The sequence below is a fragment of the Pleurodeles waltl genome, chromosome 5 (genome assembly GCF_031143425.1).
Source record: "Pleurodeles waltl isolate 20211129_DDA chromosome 5, aPleWal1.hap1.20221129, whole genome shotgun sequence".
Taxonomy (NCBI): Eukaryota; Metazoa; Chordata; class Amphibia; order Caudata; family Salamandridae; genus Pleurodeles; species Pleurodeles waltl.
The window spans coordinates 1,869,889,206-1,869,911,905 of record NC_090444.1 but is presented as its reverse complement, the minus strand read 5'-3'; the positions used below and the strand labels follow the sequence as shown (position 1 = coordinate 1,869,911,905).

General features: G+C 53.3%; 1 protein-coding gene across 2 annotated transcripts in view; it reads right to left on the bottom strand.

Moving 5' to 3' along the window:
- Positions 1-1,572: 1,572 nt before the first annotated feature.
- The window catches only part of LOC138296907 (transmembrane protein 121-like), a 283,237-nt gene continuing 262,109 nt past the window's right edge, over positions 1,573-22,700 (bottom strand). For both annotated transcript variants that reach the window (XM_069236421.1, XM_069236420.1), the window contains exons 2-3: positions 21,708-21,810; positions 1,573-5,219 (exon numbers count right to left, since the gene is read on the bottom strand). In XM_069236421.1, coding sequence (XP_069092522.1) covers positions 4,274-5,219; positions 21,708-21,810 — 1,049 coding nt within the window. In that variant the 3' untranslated portion in view covers positions 1,573-4,273. The remainder of the gene's footprint in view (positions 5,220-21,707; positions 21,811-22,700) is intronic.

Genomic DNA, 22,700 nt, shown 5'->3' with positions numbered 1-22,700 from the left:
AGCGCTAACGTGCATCTTACGCAGGGGTGGGGGAATATTCTGCTCCGCCGGCGCAGCTCACTGAGGTTTGCGGCGCTCAGCTTGGAGAGTGCAGTTCCGGCAAAAGTCTGTCAACCACAGAGTGGCGGAGGTTTTTCTCGTGTGCGGTTCGCCCACATTAAGTTTGCGAGCACGAGTGAGAATTTGCATCCCCTAGTTTGACTTTTGGGTGCCAGAACGCCTGCTGATTAAATTTCCCAACGCAGGCGTTCGCGGCACGTCTCAGCTGTTCGCATTGAGAAAGCTGCTGCTCGAGTAGAAAATCTACCCGAGCGACAGAAAGAAGAACGTTCGCTCTGATTCTACAACGGTGGAACACGCTCCCGGGGGTAAAAACCAGCACGAGCAGCGCAAGGGGCCAAAATTCCACCAAACTCCACCGACTCTCTGAGTTTTTATGTAACTCAGAGGAATTTCAGTTCTGCCCAGGCCTACTTTCACACTAAAGGTACTTGGCGCAGGTGTTGTTTATTTGTGTTACTGTATGTTGAACAGTGTAATCAAGCACAGCTGGTGTACACAACCGCTGCAATGTACTCCTGTATCACAAATGCCAGACCAGAAACTGAAATCAGCCCTGGTAAAGATGTTTCAAGCAGCGCCACCCTCTTGGAGGCTGAGACTAGAAGGGACTCTTTTTGCACTGCAAGTAGCCCAAGGGTGGAATGCCAGACTGGCACAATGTGTGATATGGTTCAAAACTAAAAATGGATTCTGACCCTCTCCTAATCACACCTGCTTGTGGAAACACCTGTATTGTTCCATTAACATTGTTTATGATTGTTAAATTAGTATTATATTTAAAACATTTTTGCAAGGAATGCTTTTTGTATTTTAATTTTCAGGCATATGCATGCAATAAAAAAGTAAAAGGAGAGAAAAGGAACCATTGAATCAGCTTCCTAAAGCTAGACCTATTGGTTTTGCCAGTGCTTCTTGGAACTGTTGTGTGACCAAAACAGTCGTTGTCAGAGACTGCCTCTGCATGTGTCAGACAGGGCAGTTCCCATATGAGTGTTATGATGTCATTTACATTGATGTCATTACTGTGACACTGTTGTGATATGTCCTGTGATATCACTGTACTAATTAGCAATGTTAAAGCCTGAAAAATACTGCCTGTATGTGGCTATAGAATATTGACAAGTATGTCCCATACGAGTCATGTGCATGCACACACACACTTGAACACAAACGAATGCACACACACCCACACTTGTGCACACACGCATGAACACACACACACGCACTTGAACACAAACAAATGCACACACACACTTGTGCAAACACGAGTCCTCACACACATTTCTACACACACATGCATGTACAGCCACACTGTGCACACACTTGCATGCACACACACACTTGTGCACACATGCATGCACACTCACATGACCATACACACATGCATACACACACACATGAACAAACACTCGGACACATGCATGCATGCACACTCACACTTGTGCACACACGCATGCATGCACCCACACACTTGTGCGCACACAAACACACACAGACTGACAACAGGAATGTGCTAAAAATGCATTTATTGCATAGTTTTTTCAAAAATATTTTTTTATTTACAGTTGTCAAGCAAATAAACCACCAACACATTTCCTGTTCATCCAACAATGTTCCTGACGTGTGATTTTATAGCGCCTGGAAGATGCCTGGTGCATTGAGGCTTTTTTAAGAAAACATATTTTATAAAAGCAGGGTCACCATTTATACACGCGGCCCCTGACGTGTACACTGATGCCTATGAAAGGTGCATGCTGCAGTGGGGCTGGAGCTGTGTCCTGTGCAAGGAGTGAGTCAATCAGAATGCATTAAAAGCAACCCTGCCCAGGACAGGTGCCACTCAGCGCCCGGGTCCACCCGGTGCCCCCACTCAGGGGGTTATCTGTGCTTCTTTTCCACACCTTCTCCTCTATAGCAGTTTGATTTTGGGCCACAAAAATGATTGCATAACACATTGAAAAACTTTACCTACCATGTGACCACCACAGACCTTTGACACAGGAAGCTGTGAACAGGGGCGGCCATTTTGAACCAGAACCCTTGTTAAACCACAAAACAGGAGCACAGGAGCTTGGAAATCAAATTATGATACAAACTATGAGGCCTGAGTTGGGAAGTTAAGCAGGAGGTGGCTGGGGCTGGCCCCACCAGGGTCCAGGAACTGATACAAAGTGCTGAGTTGCGTCCTTTCACTTGGCAGCGCTGGATGCGGCCATGGGGCTCAGGTCACCAACATGTCCTGTGATCCCAGCTTATGAGACAAATAATGACAATTGCACTGCATGGCCCTGTTGGGTGCATGTATTGCAAGGACATGTCTTTGTGGATAGCAATGTATGCCTGGTCTGGCTATGGTTGCATTGGAAGCAACCAAAAGCTCTCAGTGAGGCCCCCTTCCTGGGCTAAACCACAAGACGGGAATTGATGTCATTCTGTTGCATAGCAGCTTATGGGAATCATTACATTACAGCTTTGAAGAGAAGTGAGACAGGAAATGACATCACTGCATTTCCTGCACACCTGTTGCCATAGGGGCTCCATACAGAGTTGCCACTTTTCTCATAGGAACATACCCAGTCTTTGTTGAGGTGATGCTCCATGAAAATACTCTACAATCCTGTGCATTCTGCTTTAGCATGGCAAGTCTGCCTCAGTTCTTTTAAGAATAGGTTAGGCAGCTGTAAAGCAAGTGACTTCTTCATGTATTTTCTGTGATAGGTTCATGTTTCAGACTGGAGGAACCCCACACTTTGTTGATGTTTCCATTTGTTTACTGGCCTTCACATACAAATGTCAGCTATGTCAGTGTAAAACTGGCCATGTGGCAGCCCAAGTCCTTAGTTATAACTGTAGACGCATTAGTTCTGCTTCAGAGCAGCCCTGTGGGGCGCTCCTAAGACCTGAGGAAGCAGTTTCAGGGTGCAGATGGATGGCACGGCGTCTCCAGCATACATGCCAACAAACTCCCGACTTTTGAAGCCCAAAATGGCTTTATTTTAGCTGTCTCCCCCTGAAATTGGTTCTGCTTCAATGTTAGTCAATGGGAAAACAAATTGCCCTGATGTGTTTTTCTCCATCTCCCTCTCTCCTGTTTTGAAATGTTGGCATGTATGCTGCAGCGTTTTGTCGTGTTGCAGAATGACCCATCCCTATGCTTCCCGTGAGCCTCGCGGCTTGTGGTCGTCATGCGTGGCATGTACTAATTACGCCTGAGTGTTTTGTTCTGCAGCCTTGGAAGCAGGAAGTGATGTCAGGCTGTTTTCTGCTGACTCTTTTGCCAATTAGAAGCAGCCAAATAACACACTACATGTCATTAGCACAGACTTGTCAGGGAGCCCTGAGAAAGGAAGTGATGTCACTCTGTTTCCTGGTAATTGGATGCAGTACAGCCACTGTATCACTGTCAGTCAGGGCAATCAAGACATGAATACATTTTGCAGGAGGGTACCTTCTGACCCCAAGCCGTCACCAAACCTCCCCTGTGTCTCCTGGCATGGGGATGAGAAGTTTCCTGCAGATGAGGCTGGGTGGCATACTTCACTGTCCTGATGTCCCACGGCGATGCTCTGTGCCAGCAGGAGTCACAACTCTAGCAAGAAATAGGTGTTGCATCCTAGGTCTCTGGCCCACTTCTTCTGTTGCACTCCAAAAACCGAGTGGGCCAGACCGGGGTCAAAATCATGCAGAACTACGACCAGACAGTGGTGACCGCCACACCATATGACCATGTTGAAAAATACCAACATAATTAAAATATCCATATCTAAACAGTTTCAATTGCAAAAACCTTCTTCAAGGTTGTTTGTTTTGATACAATTGTGAACATATTCACTCCAGAGAAAGTACAGACTACCAACTTGAGCAGGCTGGCTGGTGCAACATCACAAAGAGGCCTCGTTGTGGCAAAGTGGACCTTCAGCGGCAATCAGTCAATGACAAGTCCCCTTTGTGGAAATGGGTAACCCTGCAGAAAAGATGTCCCCCACCGTGCCCACTTACGGCCTCTCTGACCTCCTACGAATGGCCATTTTGTTTCATCACAATCTGTGCTGGAGCCTTCCACTGCTAGAGACATGCCCAATCTGCACCAGGAGTGAACAGGCTTTATGCTCCGGGGTATGGCACCCCGCTTCGCTGGATGTGAGGGGCCCGTTGCTAACACAATGGATGCCTGCGTGCTTTGACAAAGGTTGTGCCCACAGAGATCACGTCACGTGTCTTCCCCTGGCAGAATTTCAGAGGAGGGAGTCTGGTTGCGGGATTTCATCCGATGTCGCCCTGGCTGGGCACGAGCAGTAGAATTATGCTGCTGCGGTAGGCTGAACCCACCAGGCATGTCCTGCATCTGGTTCCTGTACTGCACAAAGGAGCATATCTTCAGCACAATGGCCAAGATGTTCTTGCCCAAGAAGATGCTGGAGGCACGGGCATCCCTGAAGAAGAGCATGTTGCTGCCTCTGATGAAGATGGTGGCAATGTTGATGGTGAGCATGCTCAAGATGGGATAAAGCATCATCTTGTGCGGCGTGATGTTGATGCCCTGCATGCTGATCTCGCTCAGTGACACGCAGGGCAAGATCAGGAGCAGAATGTAGCAGTAGAAGAACATGAGGCCCTCAGCCCACAGTGGCAGCCCTTTCTTCTGCGGCTCCCACAGGTTGGCCTGAACATCCAGCACATCCAGCATGTCGACGATGACCCAGAAGAGGCGGTTCCTCAGGTCCTCCTTCTTCTTGAAGGTCTGCAGGTACTCCATGTGCTCAATGGCCACCAGGACAATATAAAGAGCTGGTATAGAGATGGAAAGCAGCAGTGTCAAGGCCTTGCGAGCAATGATGTCCAAACTCTTCCGGTCGGCCTTGTAATTCTGGTAAACAAAGTAGACCTTGATTTCCAAAACGAAGACATAGAGGAACCAGAGGATCATGGCGTACCCTCGTTTTGCGGTGCGGACCTCAGCACCGGCCCAGACGGCCACATATCGGAGGATGATTAGGAAGCATATGTCCCCAATAGAGACCATAATGCAGATGCCAATCTTCCGTGAGCCATGGTTCTGCTCCACCAGATAGGCGTCCATCAGCACCATGCTGCTCATGATGATGGCAGTGGACAAGCACGCATGGGGCTTGTTAATGGACTGCGGAGGAGCCATCCTGAAAGAAAACAAGCACATTGATCAATGCTTCTGCCTCTTGACATGGAAAACAGTTATGTAATCAGTTACATCTATGTTAGCCTAGAAAACAAGTATCTTATGAGTAACACCTGTACCAGTCTGGAAAACTAAGATCTTATCAGTTACACCTACACCAGCCTGGAAAACAAGTATTTTAGCAGTTACACCGACACCAGCCTGGAAAACAAGGATCTTATCAGTTACACCTATATCAGCCTGGAAAGCAAGGATCTTATCAGTTACACCTAAACCAGCCTGTGTGCCAAGCCCCAGTATACCCTCTGGCAGTATCCCCTGTGCCAAATGCCAGTATGATCTTGTGTCCTGCATGCAATGCATCTCATCCTGTCTCCCAATAATCCCCATATCTTTAGTCTGATCCTCTGGTGTCCTCTGTGATAAGCCCTGTTACCCCATCAGAGAACCCCTGTATTCTCTCAACCAAGTCCCAGGATTCTCTCACCATGCATCCTATACCCAGTTCAAACATGGCATCTGAATGAGTGAAGCATGAAGGTAAACATATAGCACTCGTTTGTCCGGACTCATCTTGGAGCTTGCTGGGTGGAGGGCATTCAAGGGGCCAAACCCCACAATGGAACCTACCAGAAAAGGTGTGTTTAAAAGCCTTCTTGAATGGACCACGTGCAGCAGGACAGTGGAGCAGCCCATTCCTTGGGAAGGGGACCAGGCCAGGAAGGGGAATGTTTCACGGCGATGGACAGAGTTTAACAGAATTTTAGGCCCAGTTCCGAAGATGACACATCAGAGATTTTTAAGGACAGTGTGTCCTGTGACAGGGATTGTGAACAGGTAAAACCTGTTTACTCGCATAGGTGTAACTTTCACCTTTGTCAGCTATGTTTTCTTGCTCAGGGTAACATTGCCCGTCTCTGACTTTGAGCCACATTTGCATTTTGGCCCCAGAGGGGTGAGAACCAAGGAAAGCTTGCTCAGCCGAAACTGTTTTAATTTCTGTTAGTTTTAGGAGGCCTTTCTCTCGCTTTTACAAGCTCAGTCTAGGCACCTCAGAGTCAAGGCACCTCCTTGTGTTCTAAAATGTACAACTCAACCAATTCTAGAAGCGTGATCATACTATGAAATAGCTTTGAATCCTGTCTTCCCTCTACGCGCCGGCCTCCTCTGGTCTTTACCAGGACAACCCCTCACCTGGTGATTCGTGATGTGCGAAATTCATGTAATTTAAGTTGCTGTTGTGGCACTAGAGGTGCCAGGGCCTGTAAACCAAATGCTACTAGTGGGCCTGCAGCAATAATTGTGCCACCCACATAAGTAGCCCTGCAATCATGTCTCGGACCTGCCACTGCAGTGTCTGTGTGTGCAGTTTTAAACTGTAAATTCGACTTGGCAAGTGAACCCACTTGCCAGGCCTAACCCTTACCTTTTCCTACATATACGACACCCCGATGGTAGGCCCTATGTAGCCCCATGGGCATGGTGCAGTGTATGTTTAAGGTAGGACATATACTAATGTGTTTTATATGTCCTGACAGTGAAATACTGCCAAATTCGGTTTTCACTGTTGCAAGGCCTATCTCTCTCAAAGGTTAACCTGGGGACTGCCTTTAAACATGATTAGAGCGTAAATTCTCTTTGGGAGCAGATAGACATGTGGGGTTTGGGACCTCTGACCTCACAATTGAAAAATACATCTTTTAGTAAAGTTGATTTTAACATTGCATGTTTGAAAATGCCACTTTTAGAATGTGGGCATTTTCTTGCTTGAACCACTCTGTGACTCTGCCTGTTTGTGGATTCCCTGTCTGGGTTAGCTTGACAGTCGGGCTGTTTGCACCTCTCTCCAGACAGGGACACAAAGGGAGCTGGGGTGTAGCAGACACTTCTTGGGGTACACACTCTACCTCACAGACACTTCTGGACGAGAAACCTGCTGGTGAAGAATCCCTGAACCAGACCTGCCAAGAGGACCTGCCTGGCTGCCCAAAGGACTCACTGGGACTGATTTTCTGACAAGGACTGCTGCCTTGCTATTGCCCTACTGCCTTGCTGCTCTCTGGCTGTACTGAGAAGTGCTCTCCAAGGGCTTGGATAGAGCTTGCCTCCTCTTCCCTGAAGTCTCAGGACCAAAAAGACTCCCCTCCTGCAACTGGACTCATTTTGCAGTGAAAATTCAACGCACAGCCTGCTAAAAACGACGCACAGCCTGCTCTGCGGTGAGAAATTCACTGCACGTTGAACCCGAATGATGCAGCGCGACTTCGCAAGGAGAAGATCGACATGGCACCTGCATTGCTACCGGAACTTCGCCGCACAGCCCACTGGATCGACGCACAGCCGACCCGGGAAGACGCAGCCCAACTTTCAGAGAGGAGTTGACGCAGCGACTGTCGTGCGGGAGAAATTTCCACGCAACTCCCACTGGATCGACACAGTTGCTTGTGACTTCGCTACGCAAGCCCAGGATTCCACGCACAGACCCCGGGGCGCCAGAAAACCCTGTAACACGAAGACGAACAAAGTCTGCGTGCCGGAAATCGACACAAAGCCTTCCCGTGCGTGAAAAATAACGAGGCAAGTCGGTGTGCGAAGGGGCGAAACCGACGCACGCCTCCCTGTTTTCCACGCATCCCCTCCTCTGCGGTCCCTTGCGGAGATTTTGAACGCAAACCAGGTACTTTGTGCTTGCAAGAGACCTTTATTGTTTTTAAGAGACACTTACATGTTTTTTAAAGACTTAAGACATTTTGGCCCATATTTATACTTTTTTAGCACTGCAATTGCGCCGCTTTTTGACGCAAAAGTGGAGCAAACTTACAAAATACCATTGTATTTTGTAAGTTTGCACCACTTTTGCGTCAAAAAATGACGCAAATGCAATGCTAAATAAGTATAAATATGGGCCTTTATATCACTTTTACAGTGATATCTCAACATCTAATTATTGCATTTTAATCGTTTTGACCTGCATCTTACCAGATAAATATTATGTATTTTTCTAAACACTGTGTGGTGTACTTTTGTGGTACTATATTGTGTTATTGTATGATTTATTGCACAAATACTTTACACATTGCCTTCTAAGTTAACCCTGACTGCTCAGTGCCAAGCTGCCAGAGGGTGGGCACAGGATAATTTGGATTGTGTGTGACTTACCCTGACTAGAGTGAGAATCCTTGCATGGACAGAGGGTAACCTGACTGCCAACCAAAGACCCCATTTCTAACATTGGTGATCAGCGGTGAGGATAGGACTTGCATTTGTGCAGTGACATGCAGTAGCTAAGTATTCACTACCTACCCACAGTTGAAGTTCAACTTGATTTTCCATGTTTTTGCTTTTTGTTCTCTGATTTCCTCCTGGATATCTTGTTGATATTTTTGGGACTTTGGTTTTGGGTTTTGCCTGTGATACCTTACCAGATTGGGAATGGATCCCAGCTTCACAGAAGACTACAATGAGTCAAACCTTGTCCCTGTTTAATCCCTCACCAAGGCTGAGCTGAGGGTGCTTTGTAGAGAAAGGGGGCTGGCTGTGTCAAGGAGATCCACTAAGATGGAACTGCTGGATATCTTTGTAGCCTGGGGAGAAGCACAATGGGCAGAGGAACAGGCAGCAAAGAACCAAAGGAATAATAGCCCTGAGAAGGGTTATGAGGAGGAGGAGGACTACTCGGATGAGGAAAGAGAACCAGTGAGAGATGAATGGCTCTTAGCTCAGGAGCGGAGGCTGGAAGAGCTAGATGATGAGATTGAGAGGGCTGAGGCAGCGAGAGCCTTAGCCCCGGAAAAAAAAGGATTGCAGCTCAGGAGCTGAACTGTGAAGAGCCGAAACTAGAATCTATAAGGGCTGAGTCCAGTTCAGATGTTGGCATCAAAAATCTTGTATCCAGTGCTACTGAAGAAGTGCACATGCACAGAGATGTGGTGCCTAACTTGAAGGAGGGAGTTGACACACACCAGGACGTTCAGGAGTATGAGGTAGTTCCCGTTATGCACAGGGTCCCTGAGGAGGATTGAGGAACTGGGACAGGGAGTCATATTCCTACTGGGGGGAGGGACACTTTACTGGCTCTAGAGGAGAGTGACAGGGAGAAGGGTTCCCCCCTGGTAGAAGTCCTGGTTATGAAGTGTGGAGACATCCCACAAGAGTGTGGGTTGAGTGTCAGGGACAGTCAGGTACTGTCTCACCAGTCTCAGGAGGATGATGTGGGGTGCTTTTTCAAGGCTGAGTCACTGGATGGTTGGGTGAAGGGTACTGTGGTTAATACATGTCAGGGGCTGAGCGATGTAATTGCTGGAGAGCATATGGCTAGTCCTTATTTTCCGTAGCTACGCCAACACCAGGTGGAGTGTGAGTTCTCTGAACCCAGGGAGCTTGCAATGGAGGCAGACTTCTGGATGAGTACCAGAGAGTCTGAAGAGGCATTTGGGGGTGCTCCTGAGAGGAGTGGTGTAGGTATTTCCCAACCAGGTGAGGTGTGGAAGGATTGTAGTGTCCCAGGTAGGTCCCAGTGTAGTGGGATGGGTGAGGGATCCCATGTCCAGTCTCAGAGGAGAAGGAATGGGGATGGGCTGAGGACCAGAGTGCCCGAGATCCGGTTCCAGGTCCTGGAGGGTTCCATGAGGGAACACCAGGAGGGGAGCCTAGCCTGTACTGTAGCGCCATCTGTTGAGGGAAACCCCGCAGTGTCAGGAGAATTTGGGGGGGTGACTGTAGCCAGCATCCTACCAGTTCTGGTGTCTGGCAGTACTACTGCTAGTGAGGGGGTGCAGAGGTCCAGACAGAGGGTTGAGCGGGGGCTGCGGACCCCAGTGGAGGACCTAGATGGTCAGGGGTCAGCTCTGAGAGCAGAGCCCCCCAGAAATGACCTAGGTGAGACCATTTCTGGTTTGGGCGGGATCCAGACTCTGCCAGATGGGCAGAGGTCAGGAGGCCTGCACCCACCAGACTCTTGTGTGGCCTTTGGGGACGGTGTGCCCCTTGTGGGGGGTGAGTGTGCCCCACAGGAAGTCCTGGCGTGCCAGTCAATAGTTCAACCTCAGGGTGGTGACCCTGGGTTGGATGACCAGGCTCAGGGGTTAAACTCTGACCTGGTGGGGGTTAGGTGTGCCCCCCAAGAAGTCCTGGCATTCCGGGCAATGGTTCAACCACAGGGTGGTGACTCTGGTTTGAAGGACCAGTTTCAGTGGGTAAACTCTGACCTGGTGGGGGGTAGGTGTGCGCCCCCATGAAGACCTGTGTTGCCAGGCAGTGATCTAGTCTGAGGGTACAGACCCTGGACTGGAGGATCAGGTGCAGGGGGTAAACCTTGACCTGAAAGGGGGGTGGTTTGTCCAATCACCCCTCCTGGTGTGATCTGTAGGGGCACTTTCCCAGAAGGGGGGGTGCAGAGCCCTGGGAGTAAGGTCAGGGGAGGGAGAGACTCACTCCTGACCCTAGTTCTATCTAATGGTACAGACCCTGGATTGGAAGGCCAGGTTCAGGGTGTCCCCCCCCTGACCTGGAGGAAGGGCCTACTGCTAACAGTGCCCCTACCATGTTGTCTTCTGGGGGGACCACTCCTAGTTGGGGGGGTGCAGGACCCCAGAAGGGAGTGCAGGGGGAGGGAAGGCTCACCCCTGGCCCTAGTCCAACCTGAAGGTACAGACCCCAGCTTGGAAGACCAGTTGCAGGTTAACAGCCCTGCTCTGGTGGAAGAATTGTGCAGGACTGCTTCTTTAAGCACCCTGACAATTTTGGACTCTGGGGGTACAGCTCCAGGAGGGAGGTTATAGAGCCCCAGAGGAGAGGACCAGGGTCAGGCTGTCATCCCTCACCTGGTGGAAGGGAGAGTGGTCAAAGGGTGCCCAGCACCTGGGGCTACCGCCCCCCACTCTCCACAACCACAGTGGTGGGAGAGCCTTGAGAGGCCTGAGGTCGAGCTCTCATCCCTGACAGCTGTCAGTGGCCGCTGTGGATTGCTGTCCTGGTGGACAGAGTTGCCCCTGGGGGAGAGACAAGAGTCACCCCGGGGGTAGAGTGGGCTACACCACTGTGTTGGCCCTGGTGGTACTATTCGGTCCCTGGGGTGCATCTGTGAGCAAACTAAGGTTAGGTGCTACACAGATGGGATCTGCAGGAGAGGAGACAGGTTCCCCATGGGTTAGCTTAGTGGGCCCTGAGAGTATGGACAGAGGGATCCAACTGGAGTCAGGAAGGCGAAGAACTATAGCATGCCTCTGCTGTTGTGGGCCTGAGTCCTTGTTCTGTCGCCTCAAATAGTGAAGTACATGAGGATAGTGATTGTTCTCCCCTGGCTTTAGGCTGGTAGGGGGTCATGTTGGACCTGGACCTTTTTGCAGGGTCATCCCCAAACGTTTTGCCTCCTTCCTCCTATTGTTTCTGACCTGTTTTTGTTGGCTTTTGAACTCTGAGCATTTTACCACTGCTAACCAGTGCTAAAGTGCATATGCTCTCTGTGTAAATTGTACTGTTGATTGGTTTATCCATGATTGGCATATTGGATTTACTAGTAAGTCCCTAGTAAAGTGCACTGGCGGTCCCAGGGCCTGTAAATCAAATGCTACCAGTGAGCCTGCAGCACTGGTTGTGTCACCCACATTAATAGTCCTGTAAACATGTCTCAGACCTGCCACTGCAGTGTCTGTGTGCAGTTTTAAACTGCCAATTCAACTTGGCAAGTGTACCCACTTGCCAGGCCTAAGCCTTACCTTTTCCTACATATAAGACACCCCTAAGGTAGGCCCTACGTAGCCCCATGGGCAGGGTGCAGTGTATGGTTAAGGTAGGACATATACTAATGTGTTTTATATGTCCTGACAGTGAAATACTGCCAAATTCGGGTTTCACTGTTGCAAGGCCTATCTCTCTCATAGGTTAACCTGGGACTTCCTTTAAACCTGATTAAAGCTTAGATTCCCTTTGGGAGAAGATATACATGTGGAGTTTGGGGTATCTGAACTCATAATTGAAAAATACATCTTTTAGTAAAGTTGATTTTAAGATTGTGTGTTTAAAACTGCCACTTTTAGAAAGTGGGCATTTTCTTGTTTAAACCACTGTGTGACTCTGCCTGTTTGTGGATTGCCTGTCTGGGTTAGTTTGACAGTTGGGCTGTTTGCACCTCTCTCTAGACAGTGACACAAGGGGAGCTGGGGTGTAGCCTGCATATCCTGATGAGGCTTCTGTGCTAGGAGGGCGGGGAGGAGTGGTCACTTACACCTGAAAGGGCTGTGCCTGCCCTCACACAATGCAGTCTCAAACCCCCTGGTGTGTGTCTGGGGTCTGGCCTGGGCAAGGCAGGATCTCACAAACAAGAGAGACTTTTCTTTGAAGTAGGCCTACTTCAAAGGCAGAACTGGGTATTAGAAGAGGACCCAAAACCACAGACTTCAGACACTTCTTGGGGTAGACACTCTACCGCACAGACACTTCTGGGCAAGAAACCTGCTGGTGAAGAATCCCTGAACCAGACCTGCCAAGAGGAACTGCCTGGCTGCCCAAAGGACTCACTGGGACTGATTTTCTGACAAAGGCTGCTGCCTTGCTATTGCCCTGCTGCCTGGCTGCTCTCTGGCTGTACTGAGAAGTGCTCTCCAAGGGCTTGGATAGAGCTTGCCTCCTGTTCCCTGAAGTCTCAGAACCAAAATGACTCCCCTCCTGCAACAGGACTCCTTGTGTGCTGAAAATCCGACACACAGCCTGCTAAAATGACGCACAGCCTGCCCTGCAGTGAGAAATTCACTGCCCGACTAACCGGAAAGATGCAGCGCGACTTCGCAAGGAGAAGATCGACGCTTCGCAAGCCGAGGAATCCCCGCACAGATCCAGGGGCCCCAAAAAACCCTGCAACCCGAAGAGGAACCAAGTCAGCGTGCCAGAAATCAGCGCAAAGCCTTCCCATGCATTAAAAATAACTACGCAAGTCGGTGTGCGAAGGGGCGAAACCGACGCACACCTCCCTGTTTTCCACACATCACCTCCTCTGCGGTCCCTTGCGAAGATTTTGAACGCGAACCAGGCACTTTGTGCTTGCAAGAGACCTTTATTTTAAGAGACATTTACTTGTTTTTAAAAGACTTAAGGCACTTTGGGGGTCATTCTAAGTCTGGCGGGCGGCGGAGGGCGCCCGCCAGACTTCCCCCACCAAAATACCGCTCCGCGGTCCAAAGACCGCTGAGGGTATTTTGGGATTTGCCCTGGGCTGGCGGGCGACCGCCAAAAGGCCGCCCGCCAGCCCAGGGCAAATCAACCTTCCCACGAGGACGCCGGCTCAGAATTGAGCCAGCGGAGTGGGAAGGTGCGACGGGTGCAGTGGCACCCGTCGCGTATTTCAGTGTCTGCAAAGCAGACACTGAAATACAAAGTGGGGCCCTCTTACGGGGGCCCCTGCAGTGCCCATGCCATTGGCATGGGCACTGCAGTGGCCCCCAGGGGCCCCACGGCACCCCCTACTGCCATCCTGTTCCTGGCGGGAGACCCGCCAGGAACAGGATGGCGGTAGGGGGTGTCAGAATCCCCATGGCGGCGGAGCGCGCTCCGCCGCCATGGAGGATTCTCAAGGGCAGCGGAAAACCGGCGGGAGACCGCCGGTTTTCCGAATCTGACCACGGCCAAACCGCCGCGGTCAGAATGCCCTGCGGAGCACCGCCGGCCTGTCGGCGGTGCTCCCGCCGACCCTGGCCACGGCGGTCTCAGACCGCCGGGGTCAGAATCAGGGCCTTTATATCACTTCTACAGTGATATCTCAACATCTACTTATTGCATTTTAATCGTTTTGACCTGCATCTTACCAGATTATTAATATATATTTTTCTAAACACTGTGTGGTGTATTTTTGTGGTGCTATATTGTGTTATTGTATTATTTATTGCACAAATGCTTTACACATTGCCTTCTAAGCCAAGCTACCAGAGGGTGGGCACAGGATAATTTGGATTGTGTGTGACTTACCCTGACTAGAGTGAGCGTCCTTGCTTGGACAGGAGGTAACCTGACTGCCAACCAAAGACCCCATTACTAACAATGGTGTAATGGCATAATTTGAGAACTTTTGTGCAAAAAGAGTAACACAAAATTCCCTGAAATTAGACATACTTCATCAGCTCAATTCAAATATACCCAAGCCCACTGGTGTCTCCTCATTTTTTTGTCAATAAATATCTCAGAGTCTGACTGGTGTGTCTGGGGATTTCTTAGATAGGGTACATCCAAGCATGGGTCAGGTGTGTGAAGGCTGAACAGCCAGGCTCCCCACTCCTGCAGCCTGTCAAGGGTCGCATGGCGAGCATCCCTGGAATCCAGCCTCTGCAGTGTGCAGGCACCAGGTGCCACAGCGTGCACTTACTGATGCCCAGTGCAGGTGCCAGGTGCCACAGCATGCACTTACTGAGGGCCAGTGCAGGTGCCAGGTACCACAGCGTCCACTTACTGAGGGCCAGTGCAGGTGCCAGGAGCCACAGCATGCACTTACTGAGGGCCAGTGCAGGTGCCAGATGCCACAGCATGCACTTACTGAGGGACAGTGCAGGTGTCTAGTGCCACAGCGTGCACTTACTGAGGGCCAGTGCAGGTGGCAGATGCCACAGCATGCACTTACTGAGGGTCAGTGCAGGTGCCCAGTGCAACAGTATGCCCTTTATGAGGCTAAGTGCAGGTACAAGGTGCCACAGCATGCCCTTTCTGAGGGTAAGTGTAGGTGCCAGGTGCTACAGCGTGCACTTACTGAGGGCCAGTGCAGGTGACAGGTGCACAGCGTGCACTTACTGACAGACAGTGAAGGTGCCTAGTGCCACAGCATGCACTTACTGAGGGCCAGTGCAGGTGGCAGGTGCCACAGCATGCACTTACTGAGGGACAGTGCAGGTGTCAGGTGCCACAGCATGCCCTTTCTGAGGGTAAGTGTAGGTGCCACGGCGTGCACTTACTGAGGGCCAGTGCAGGTGCCAGGTGCCACAGTATGCACTTACTGAGGGCCAGTGCAGGTGCCACAGCAGGCACTTACTGAGGGTCAGTGCAGGTACCGGGTGCCACAGTATGCCCTTTCTGAGGGTAAGTGTAGGTGCCAGGTGCCACAGCGTGCACTTACTGAGGGCCAGTGCAGGCACCAGGTGCCACAGCGTGCACTTACTGAAAGCTAGTGCAGGCACGAGGTGCCACAGCATGCACTTACTGAGGGACAGTGCAGGTGGCAGGTGCCACAGCATGCACTTACTGAGGGACAATGCAGGTGCCAGGTGCAACAGCATGAACTTACTGAGGGACAGTGCAGGTGTCAGGTGCCACAGCATGCACTTACTGACGGCCAGTGCAGGTGCCAGTGCCATAACATGTACTTACTGAGGGTCAGTGGAGGTGTTTAGCGGCACAGCATGGACTTTCTGAGGGTAAGTGCTTGTGCCCCGTGGCATGCCAAAGCATGTATTTTTCTAGGGTAATTGTAGGTGGTGGTGCCAGAGTATCCACCTTCTGAGCGTAAGTGCAGGTGTCCTGTCGTAAGCATGCACGTTCTGTCGTAAGTGCAAGTGCCGTTACCACAACATGCACTTTCTGAGGGTAAGTGCGGTTGCTTAGTGCATCCGCATGTCCATTCCAAGGGTAGATGCAGGTGTCCAGTAATACAGCATGCCCTTTCAGGCGGGATGTACAGGTGCTCCGTACCACAGCGTGCACCTTCTGAGGGTTAATGCAGGAGCTCAGTGCCACAGCGTGCACTTTCCAAGGGTAAATGCAAGTGCCAGTGCCACAGCATGCACTTTTCGAGGATAAGTGCAGAAGCCAGCGCCACCACATTCACTTTCTGAGAGTAAGTGCAAGTGCAGTTGCCACAGCATGCACTTTCTGAGGGTAAGTGCAGAAGACAGTGCCAAAACATGTAGTTTCTGAGGGTAAGTGCAGGTGCCAGTGCAACAGTATGCCCTTTCTCAGGGTAAGTGCAGGTGTCCAGTGCCACAGCATGCCCTTTCAGAGGGTAAGTGCAATGAAGTGCAGGTGCCAGTGCCACAGCATGCCCTTTCAGAGGGTAAGTGCAATGCCCTTCCTGGGGGTAAGTGCAGGTCTCTTGTGTCACAGCAGCACTTTCTGAGGGTAAGTGGAGGTCTCTGGTGCCACAGAATGCGGTTTCTGAGGTTAAGTGCATGTGCCCAGTGGCACAGCATACACTTTCCAAGGGTAAGTGAAGGTGTCCAGTGCCACAGCATGCCATTTCTGAGGGTAAGTTCAGGTGCCCAGAGCCACAGCATGCACTTTCTGAGGGTAAGTGCAAGTGCCCAGAGCCACAGCATGCACTTTCCAAGGGTAGGTTCAGGTGTCAGTGCCACAGCATGCACTTTCTGAGGGTAAGTACAGGTCTCTAATGCCACAACATGCTCTTTCTGAGGGTCAGTGCAGGTGCCCAGTGCCACAGCATGCCCTTTTTGAGGGTAAGTGCAGGTCTTAGTGCCACAGCATGCCATTTCTGAGGGTAAGTTCAGGTGCCCAGAGCCACAGCATGCCCTTTCTGAGGGTAAGTGCAAGTGCCCAGAGCCACAGCATGCACTTTCCAAGGGTAGGTTCAGGTGTCAGTGCCACAGCATGCACTTTCTGAGGGTAAGTACAGGTCTCTAATGCCACAACATGCTCTTTCTGAGGGTCAGTGCAGGTGCCCAGTGCCACAGCATGCCCTTTCTGAGGGTAAATGCAGGTGCCAGTGCCACAGTATGCCCTTTCTGAGGGTAAGTGCAGGTCTCTAGTGCCACAGCGTGCCCTTCCTGAGGGAGTTAATGTTTTCTTCCAGGGGGCACTGAGCCTCGGTTGGTAACAAGAAGCAGAAACCACAGAGTAAATCGACTCGGCGAGCCAGAACTGTCAAACAAAGCTTCACAGGAGGGGACCCCAAAACCAACAGCCGGAAGGAGGGGTCCACCTGTCCTGGCCATCCCCCAGGAACTTTGTCGGCTGCCTTAGACTTCAGCGGGGTTTTACTCATTCACCGCAGGCGCACAGAGCGCCTTGAAGGTCAGAGGAAGATCGAAGCGCAGCGGGAGATGGTGTCCCCAACATGAGAGACTCGACAAACAGAAGATTACGAGGGTAAGAGGCTTAATGTAAATCGTAATTAAGATAGGGCGAGGGGAGACCCCCCGGGACTTCAGAGCAAACTGAAAACTGTTCAAAACCAGAGGGGCAGAGAAAGAGCTGTCAGCCAATCAGAAGGAAGAGACATTAACAAGAGCAGCGCCCCCTCTGGCCAGAGACCCAGTAAGGGCAGAGACCCCCAATGAGGACAGCGCCCCCTGACCAGAGACCCCAAGGAGGGCTGAGCCCCCTGACCAGAGACCCCTAATGAGGACAGTGCCCCCACTGACAGGCACCCCAGGGAGGGCAGAGCACCCTGACCAGAGACCCCCAATGAGGACAGCGCCCCCTGACCAGAGACCCCTAATGAGGACGGCGCCCCTCTGACCAGAGACCTCTAATGAGGACGGCGCCTCCTGACCAGATACCCCAAGGAGGGCAGAGCCCCCTGACCAGAGACCCCAAGGAGGGCAGAGCCCCCTGACCAGAGCCCCCCAAGGAGTGCAGCGCCTCCTGACCAGAGACCCCCAAGGAGAGCAGCGCCCCCTTACCAGAGACCCCCAAGGTGGGCAGAGCCCCCTGACCAGAGATCCCAGAGAGAGCAGCGCCCCCAGACTAGAGACCCCTTTGAGGACAGTGCCCCACTGACAGGCACCCCAGGGAGGGAAGAGTCCCCTGACCAGAGACCCCCAATGAGGGCAGCGCCCCCTGACCAGAGACCCCTAATGAGGACGGCGCCCCTCTGACCAGAGACCTCTAATGAGGACGGCGCCCCTCTGACCAGAGACCTGTAATGAGGACGGCGCCCCCTGACCAGAGACCCCGAGGAGGGTAGCGCCCCCTGACCAGAGACCCCAAAGGAGGGTAGAGCCCCCTGACCAGAGACCCCAAGGAGGGTAGCGCCCCCTGACCAGAGACCCCAAAGGAGGGTAGAGCCCCCTGACCAGAGACCCTAAGGAGGGCAGAGCCACCTGACCAGAGACCCCCAAGGAGTGCAGCGCCTCCTCACCAGAGAACCCCAAGGAGAGCAGTGCCCCCTTACCAGAGACCCCCAAGGAGGGCAGAGCCCCCTGACCAGAGATCCCAGAGAGAGCAGCGCCCCCAGACCAGAGACCCCCAATGAGGACAGTGCCCCATTGACAGGCACCCCAGGGAGGGCAGAGTCCCCTGACCAGAGACCCCCAATGAAGGCAGCGCCCCCTGACCAGAGACCCCTAGTGAGGACAGCGCCCCTCTGACCAGAGACCTCTAATGAGGACGGCGCCCCTCTGACCAGAGACCTCTAATGAGGACGGCGCCTCCTGACCAGATACCCCAAGGAGGGTAGCGCCCCCTGTCCAGAGACCCCAAAGGAGGGCAGAGCCCACTGACCAGAGACCCCAAGGAGGGCAGAGCCCCCTGACCAGAGACCCCCAAGGAGTGCAGCGCCTCCTGACCAGAGACCCCCAAGGAGAGCAGCGCCCCCTTACCAGAGACCCCCTAGGTGGGCAGAGCCCCCTGACCAGAGATCCCAGAGTGAGCAGCGCCCCCAGACCAGAGACCCCTTTGAGGACAGTGCCCCACTGACAGGCACCCCAGGGAGGGAAGAGTCCCCTGACCAGAGACCCCCAATGAGGGCAGCGCCCCCTGACCAGAGACCCCTAATGAGGACGGCACCCCTCTGACCAGAGACCTCTAATGAGGACGGCGCCCCTCTGACCAGAGACCTGTAATGAGGACGGCGCCCCCTGACCAGAGACCCCAAGGAGGGTAGCGCACCCTGACCAGAGACCCCAAGGAGGGTAGCGCCCCCTGACCAGAGACCCCAAAGGAGGGTAGAGCCCCCTGACCAGAGACCCCAAGGAGGGCAGAGCCACCTGACCAGAGACCCCCAAGGAGTGCAGCGCCTCCTCACCAGAGAACCCCAAGGAGAGCAGTGCCCCCTTACCAGAGACCCCCAAGGAGGGCAGAGCCCCCTGACCAGAGATTCCAGAGAGAGCAGCCCCCCCAGACCAGAGACCCCTTTGAGGACAGTGCCCCACTGACAGGCACCCCAGGGAGGGAAGAGTCCCCTGACCAGAGACCCCCAATGAGGGCGGCGCCCCCTGACCAGAGACCCCTAATGAGGACGGCGCCCCTCTGACCAGAGACCTCTAATGAGGACGGCGCCCCTCTGACCAGAGACCTGTAATGAGGACGGCGCCCCCTGACCAGAGACCCCAAGGAGGGTAGCGCCCCCTGACCAGAGACCCCAAGGAGGGTAGCGCCCCCTGACCAGAGACCCCAAAGGAGGGTAGAGCCCCCTGACCAGAGACCCCAAGGAGGGCAGAGCCACCTGACCAGAGACCCCCAAGGAGTGCAGCGCCTCCTCACCAGAGAACCCCAAGGAGAGCAGTGCCCCCTTACCAGAGACCCCCAAGGAGGGCAGAGCCCCCTGACCAGAGATCCCAGAGAGAGCAGCCCCCCCAGACCAGAGACCCCCAATGAGGACAGTGCCCCATTGACAGGCACCCCAGGGAGGGCAGAGTCCCCTGACCAGAGACCCCCAATGAAGGCAGCGCCCCCTGACCAGAGACCCCTAATGAGGACAGCGCCCCTCTGACCAGAGACCCCCAATGAGGGCAGTGTCCCTGACCAAAGACCCCCAAGGAGGGCAGAGCCCCTTGACCAGAGAACCCTAATGAGGAAAGCGCCCCTGACCAGAGAGCCCTAATGAGGACAGCGCCCCCTGACCAGAGATCCCCAATGAGGACGGTGCCCCTCTGACCAGAGACCCCCAAGGAGGGTAGCGCCCCCTGACCAGAGACCCCCAATGAAGACAGCGCCCCTCTGACCAGAGACACCAGGGAGTGCAGAGCCCCCTGACCAGAGACCCCTAATGAGGACAGCGCCCCCTGCCCAGAGACCCCTAATGAGGACAGCGCCCCCTGCCCAGAGACCCCTAATGAGGACAGCGCCCCCTCACCAGAGACCCCCAAGGAGAGCAGCGCCCCCTGACCAGAGACCTCCCAGGAGGACAAAGCCCCCTGACCAGAGACCCCCAAGGATAGCACACCCAGGTGTCACCTCATCCAGTCCCAGGTGTCACCTCCTCCAGTCCCAGGTGTCACCTCTTCCAGTCCCAGCTGTCACCTCTCCCAGCCCCAGGTGTCACCTCTCCCAGCCCCAGGTGTCACCTCCTCCAGCCCCAGGTGTCACCTCTCCCAGTCCCAGGTGTCATCTCCTCCAGCCCCAGGTGTCAACTCCTCCAGTCCCAGGTGTCACCTCCTCCAGTCCCAGCTGTCACCTCTCCCAGCCCCAGGTGTCACCTCTTCCAGTCCCAGGTGTCCCCTCCTCCAGTCCCAGGTGTCACCTCTCCCAGTCCCAGGTGTTATCTCCTCAAGTCCCAGGTGTCACCTCTCCCAGTCCCAGGTGTCATCTCCTCCAGTCCCAGGTGTCACCTCCTCCAGCCCCAGGTGTCACCTCCTCCAGTCCCAGCTGTCACCTCTCCCAGTCCCAGGTGTCACCTCTCCCAGTCCCAGGTGTCACCTCCTCCAGTCCCAGCTGTCACCTCCTCCAGTCCCAGGTGTCATCTCTCTCAGTCCCAGCTGTCACCTCTCCCAGCCCCAGGTGTCACCTCTTCCAGTCCCAGGTGTCACCTCCTCCAGTCCCAGGTGTCACCTCTTCCAGTCCCAGGTGTCACCTCTTCCAGTCCCAGGTGTCACCTCTCCCAGCCCCAGCTCTCATCTCTCCCAGTCCCAGGTGTCACCTCCTCCAGTCCCAGGTGTCATCTCTCTCAGTCCCAGCTGTCACCTCTCCCAGTCCCAGGTGTCACCTCTCCCAGTCCCAGGTGTCACCTCTCCCAGTCCCAGGTGTCTCCTCCTCCAGTCCCAGGCGTCACCTCTCCCAGTCCCAGGTGTCACCTCCTCCAGTCCCAGGTGTCACCTCTCCCAGTCCCAGGTGTCTCCTCCTCCAGTCCCAGGTGTCACCTCTCCCAGTCCCAGGTGTCACCTCTCCCAGTCCCAGGTGTCACCTCTCCCAGTCCCAGGTGTCTCCTCCTCCAGTCCCAGGCGTCACCTCTCCCAGTCCCAGGTGTCTCCTCCTCCAGTCCCAGGTGTCATCTCTCTCAGTCCCAGCTGTCACCTCTCCCAGTCCCAGGTGTCACCTCTCCCAGTCCCAGGTGTCACCTCCTCCAGTCCCAGGTGTCTCCTCCTCCAGTCCCAGGCGTCACCTCTCCCAGTCCCAGGTGTCACCTCTCCCAGTCCCAGGTGTCTCCTCCTCCAGTCCCAGGTGTCACCTCTCCCAGTTTCAGGTGTCACCTCCTCCAGTCCCAGGTGTCACCCTATCACAGACCTGCAGACCTATTTCCCCCCCCCTCTCCACTCCCACGCCCAGCTCTTCCCTTCCAGCCCTCTCCCCTCCTTGACTCCCCTCCCAGCCCTCCCCTCCTTGACTCCCCCCCCAGACTCACCTGCATTTCCTTCTGCGAGGAGGGCACCCCGGTTTCCTTCCAGACTCTGAGCTGGGCTTGGGCTCCCTCCTTCCGGGTCCCTCTGAAGCCAGCTGCTCGATCTCTGGAAGAAGCAGAGGACGCTTGTTAGACAGGGGTGACTTCCCCCTCACATCAGCCTGCAGGGCAACAACCCCCCCCATGAATGATGCAGACGCAGACCCCTTGCTAACCGCAGGCACAGGTGGGTTTAGAGGGCAGAGACCCCTCTGGTTTGTGTCAGTCCAGGAGTTTGTGATACTAATTATAAAACAATACTTACTGTAGGGGGCGTTAGTGGCCTGACTAGCCCCACACAGCTGCACGCACATCTGTTCCTGTTAGCAGATAGAATGAGGGGGCACATACATGCCCCACCATTTGTGCTGTTGAAAACGGCCCGGTTCGCACAATGGGACCGTTTGCGACAGGAAAAAAACATTTTGGTATGTACAGACCCTATTTTGCGATTCGGTAATCTATTGACCCAATCGCAGAATAGGTTTGTGAGTCGCTGTTGGGCAGCGGCGATCCCTTCCTAATTGCGAGTCGCAGTGCGATGTAAGATTGTTTTGTGACCGCAAATGCGGTCACAAAACAACCGCAGTTAGCGCCGGTTTCAAACTGGTGCTAACCCCTCCCCTTTGTGAATGGCAGAGAAAATATTTTTTCAGAGCAGGCAGTGGTCCCACGGACCACTGCCCACGGACCACTGCCCACGGACCACTGCCTGCTCTGACAAAATGAAAAGAAAACTTTTAATTTTTGTTTTTGAAATGCATCCTGTTTTCCTTTAAGGAAACCGGGCTGCATTTACAAAAAAAAAAAAACTGCTTTATTTAAAAGCAGTCACGGACATGGTGGTCAGCTGTCCCCAGCAGGCCACCATCCCTGTGAGGGCCGCCATTCCCAATGGAGTCACAAAGTGCGACCTACCTTATGAATATTAATGAGGTGGGTCATTTGCGACCCCCT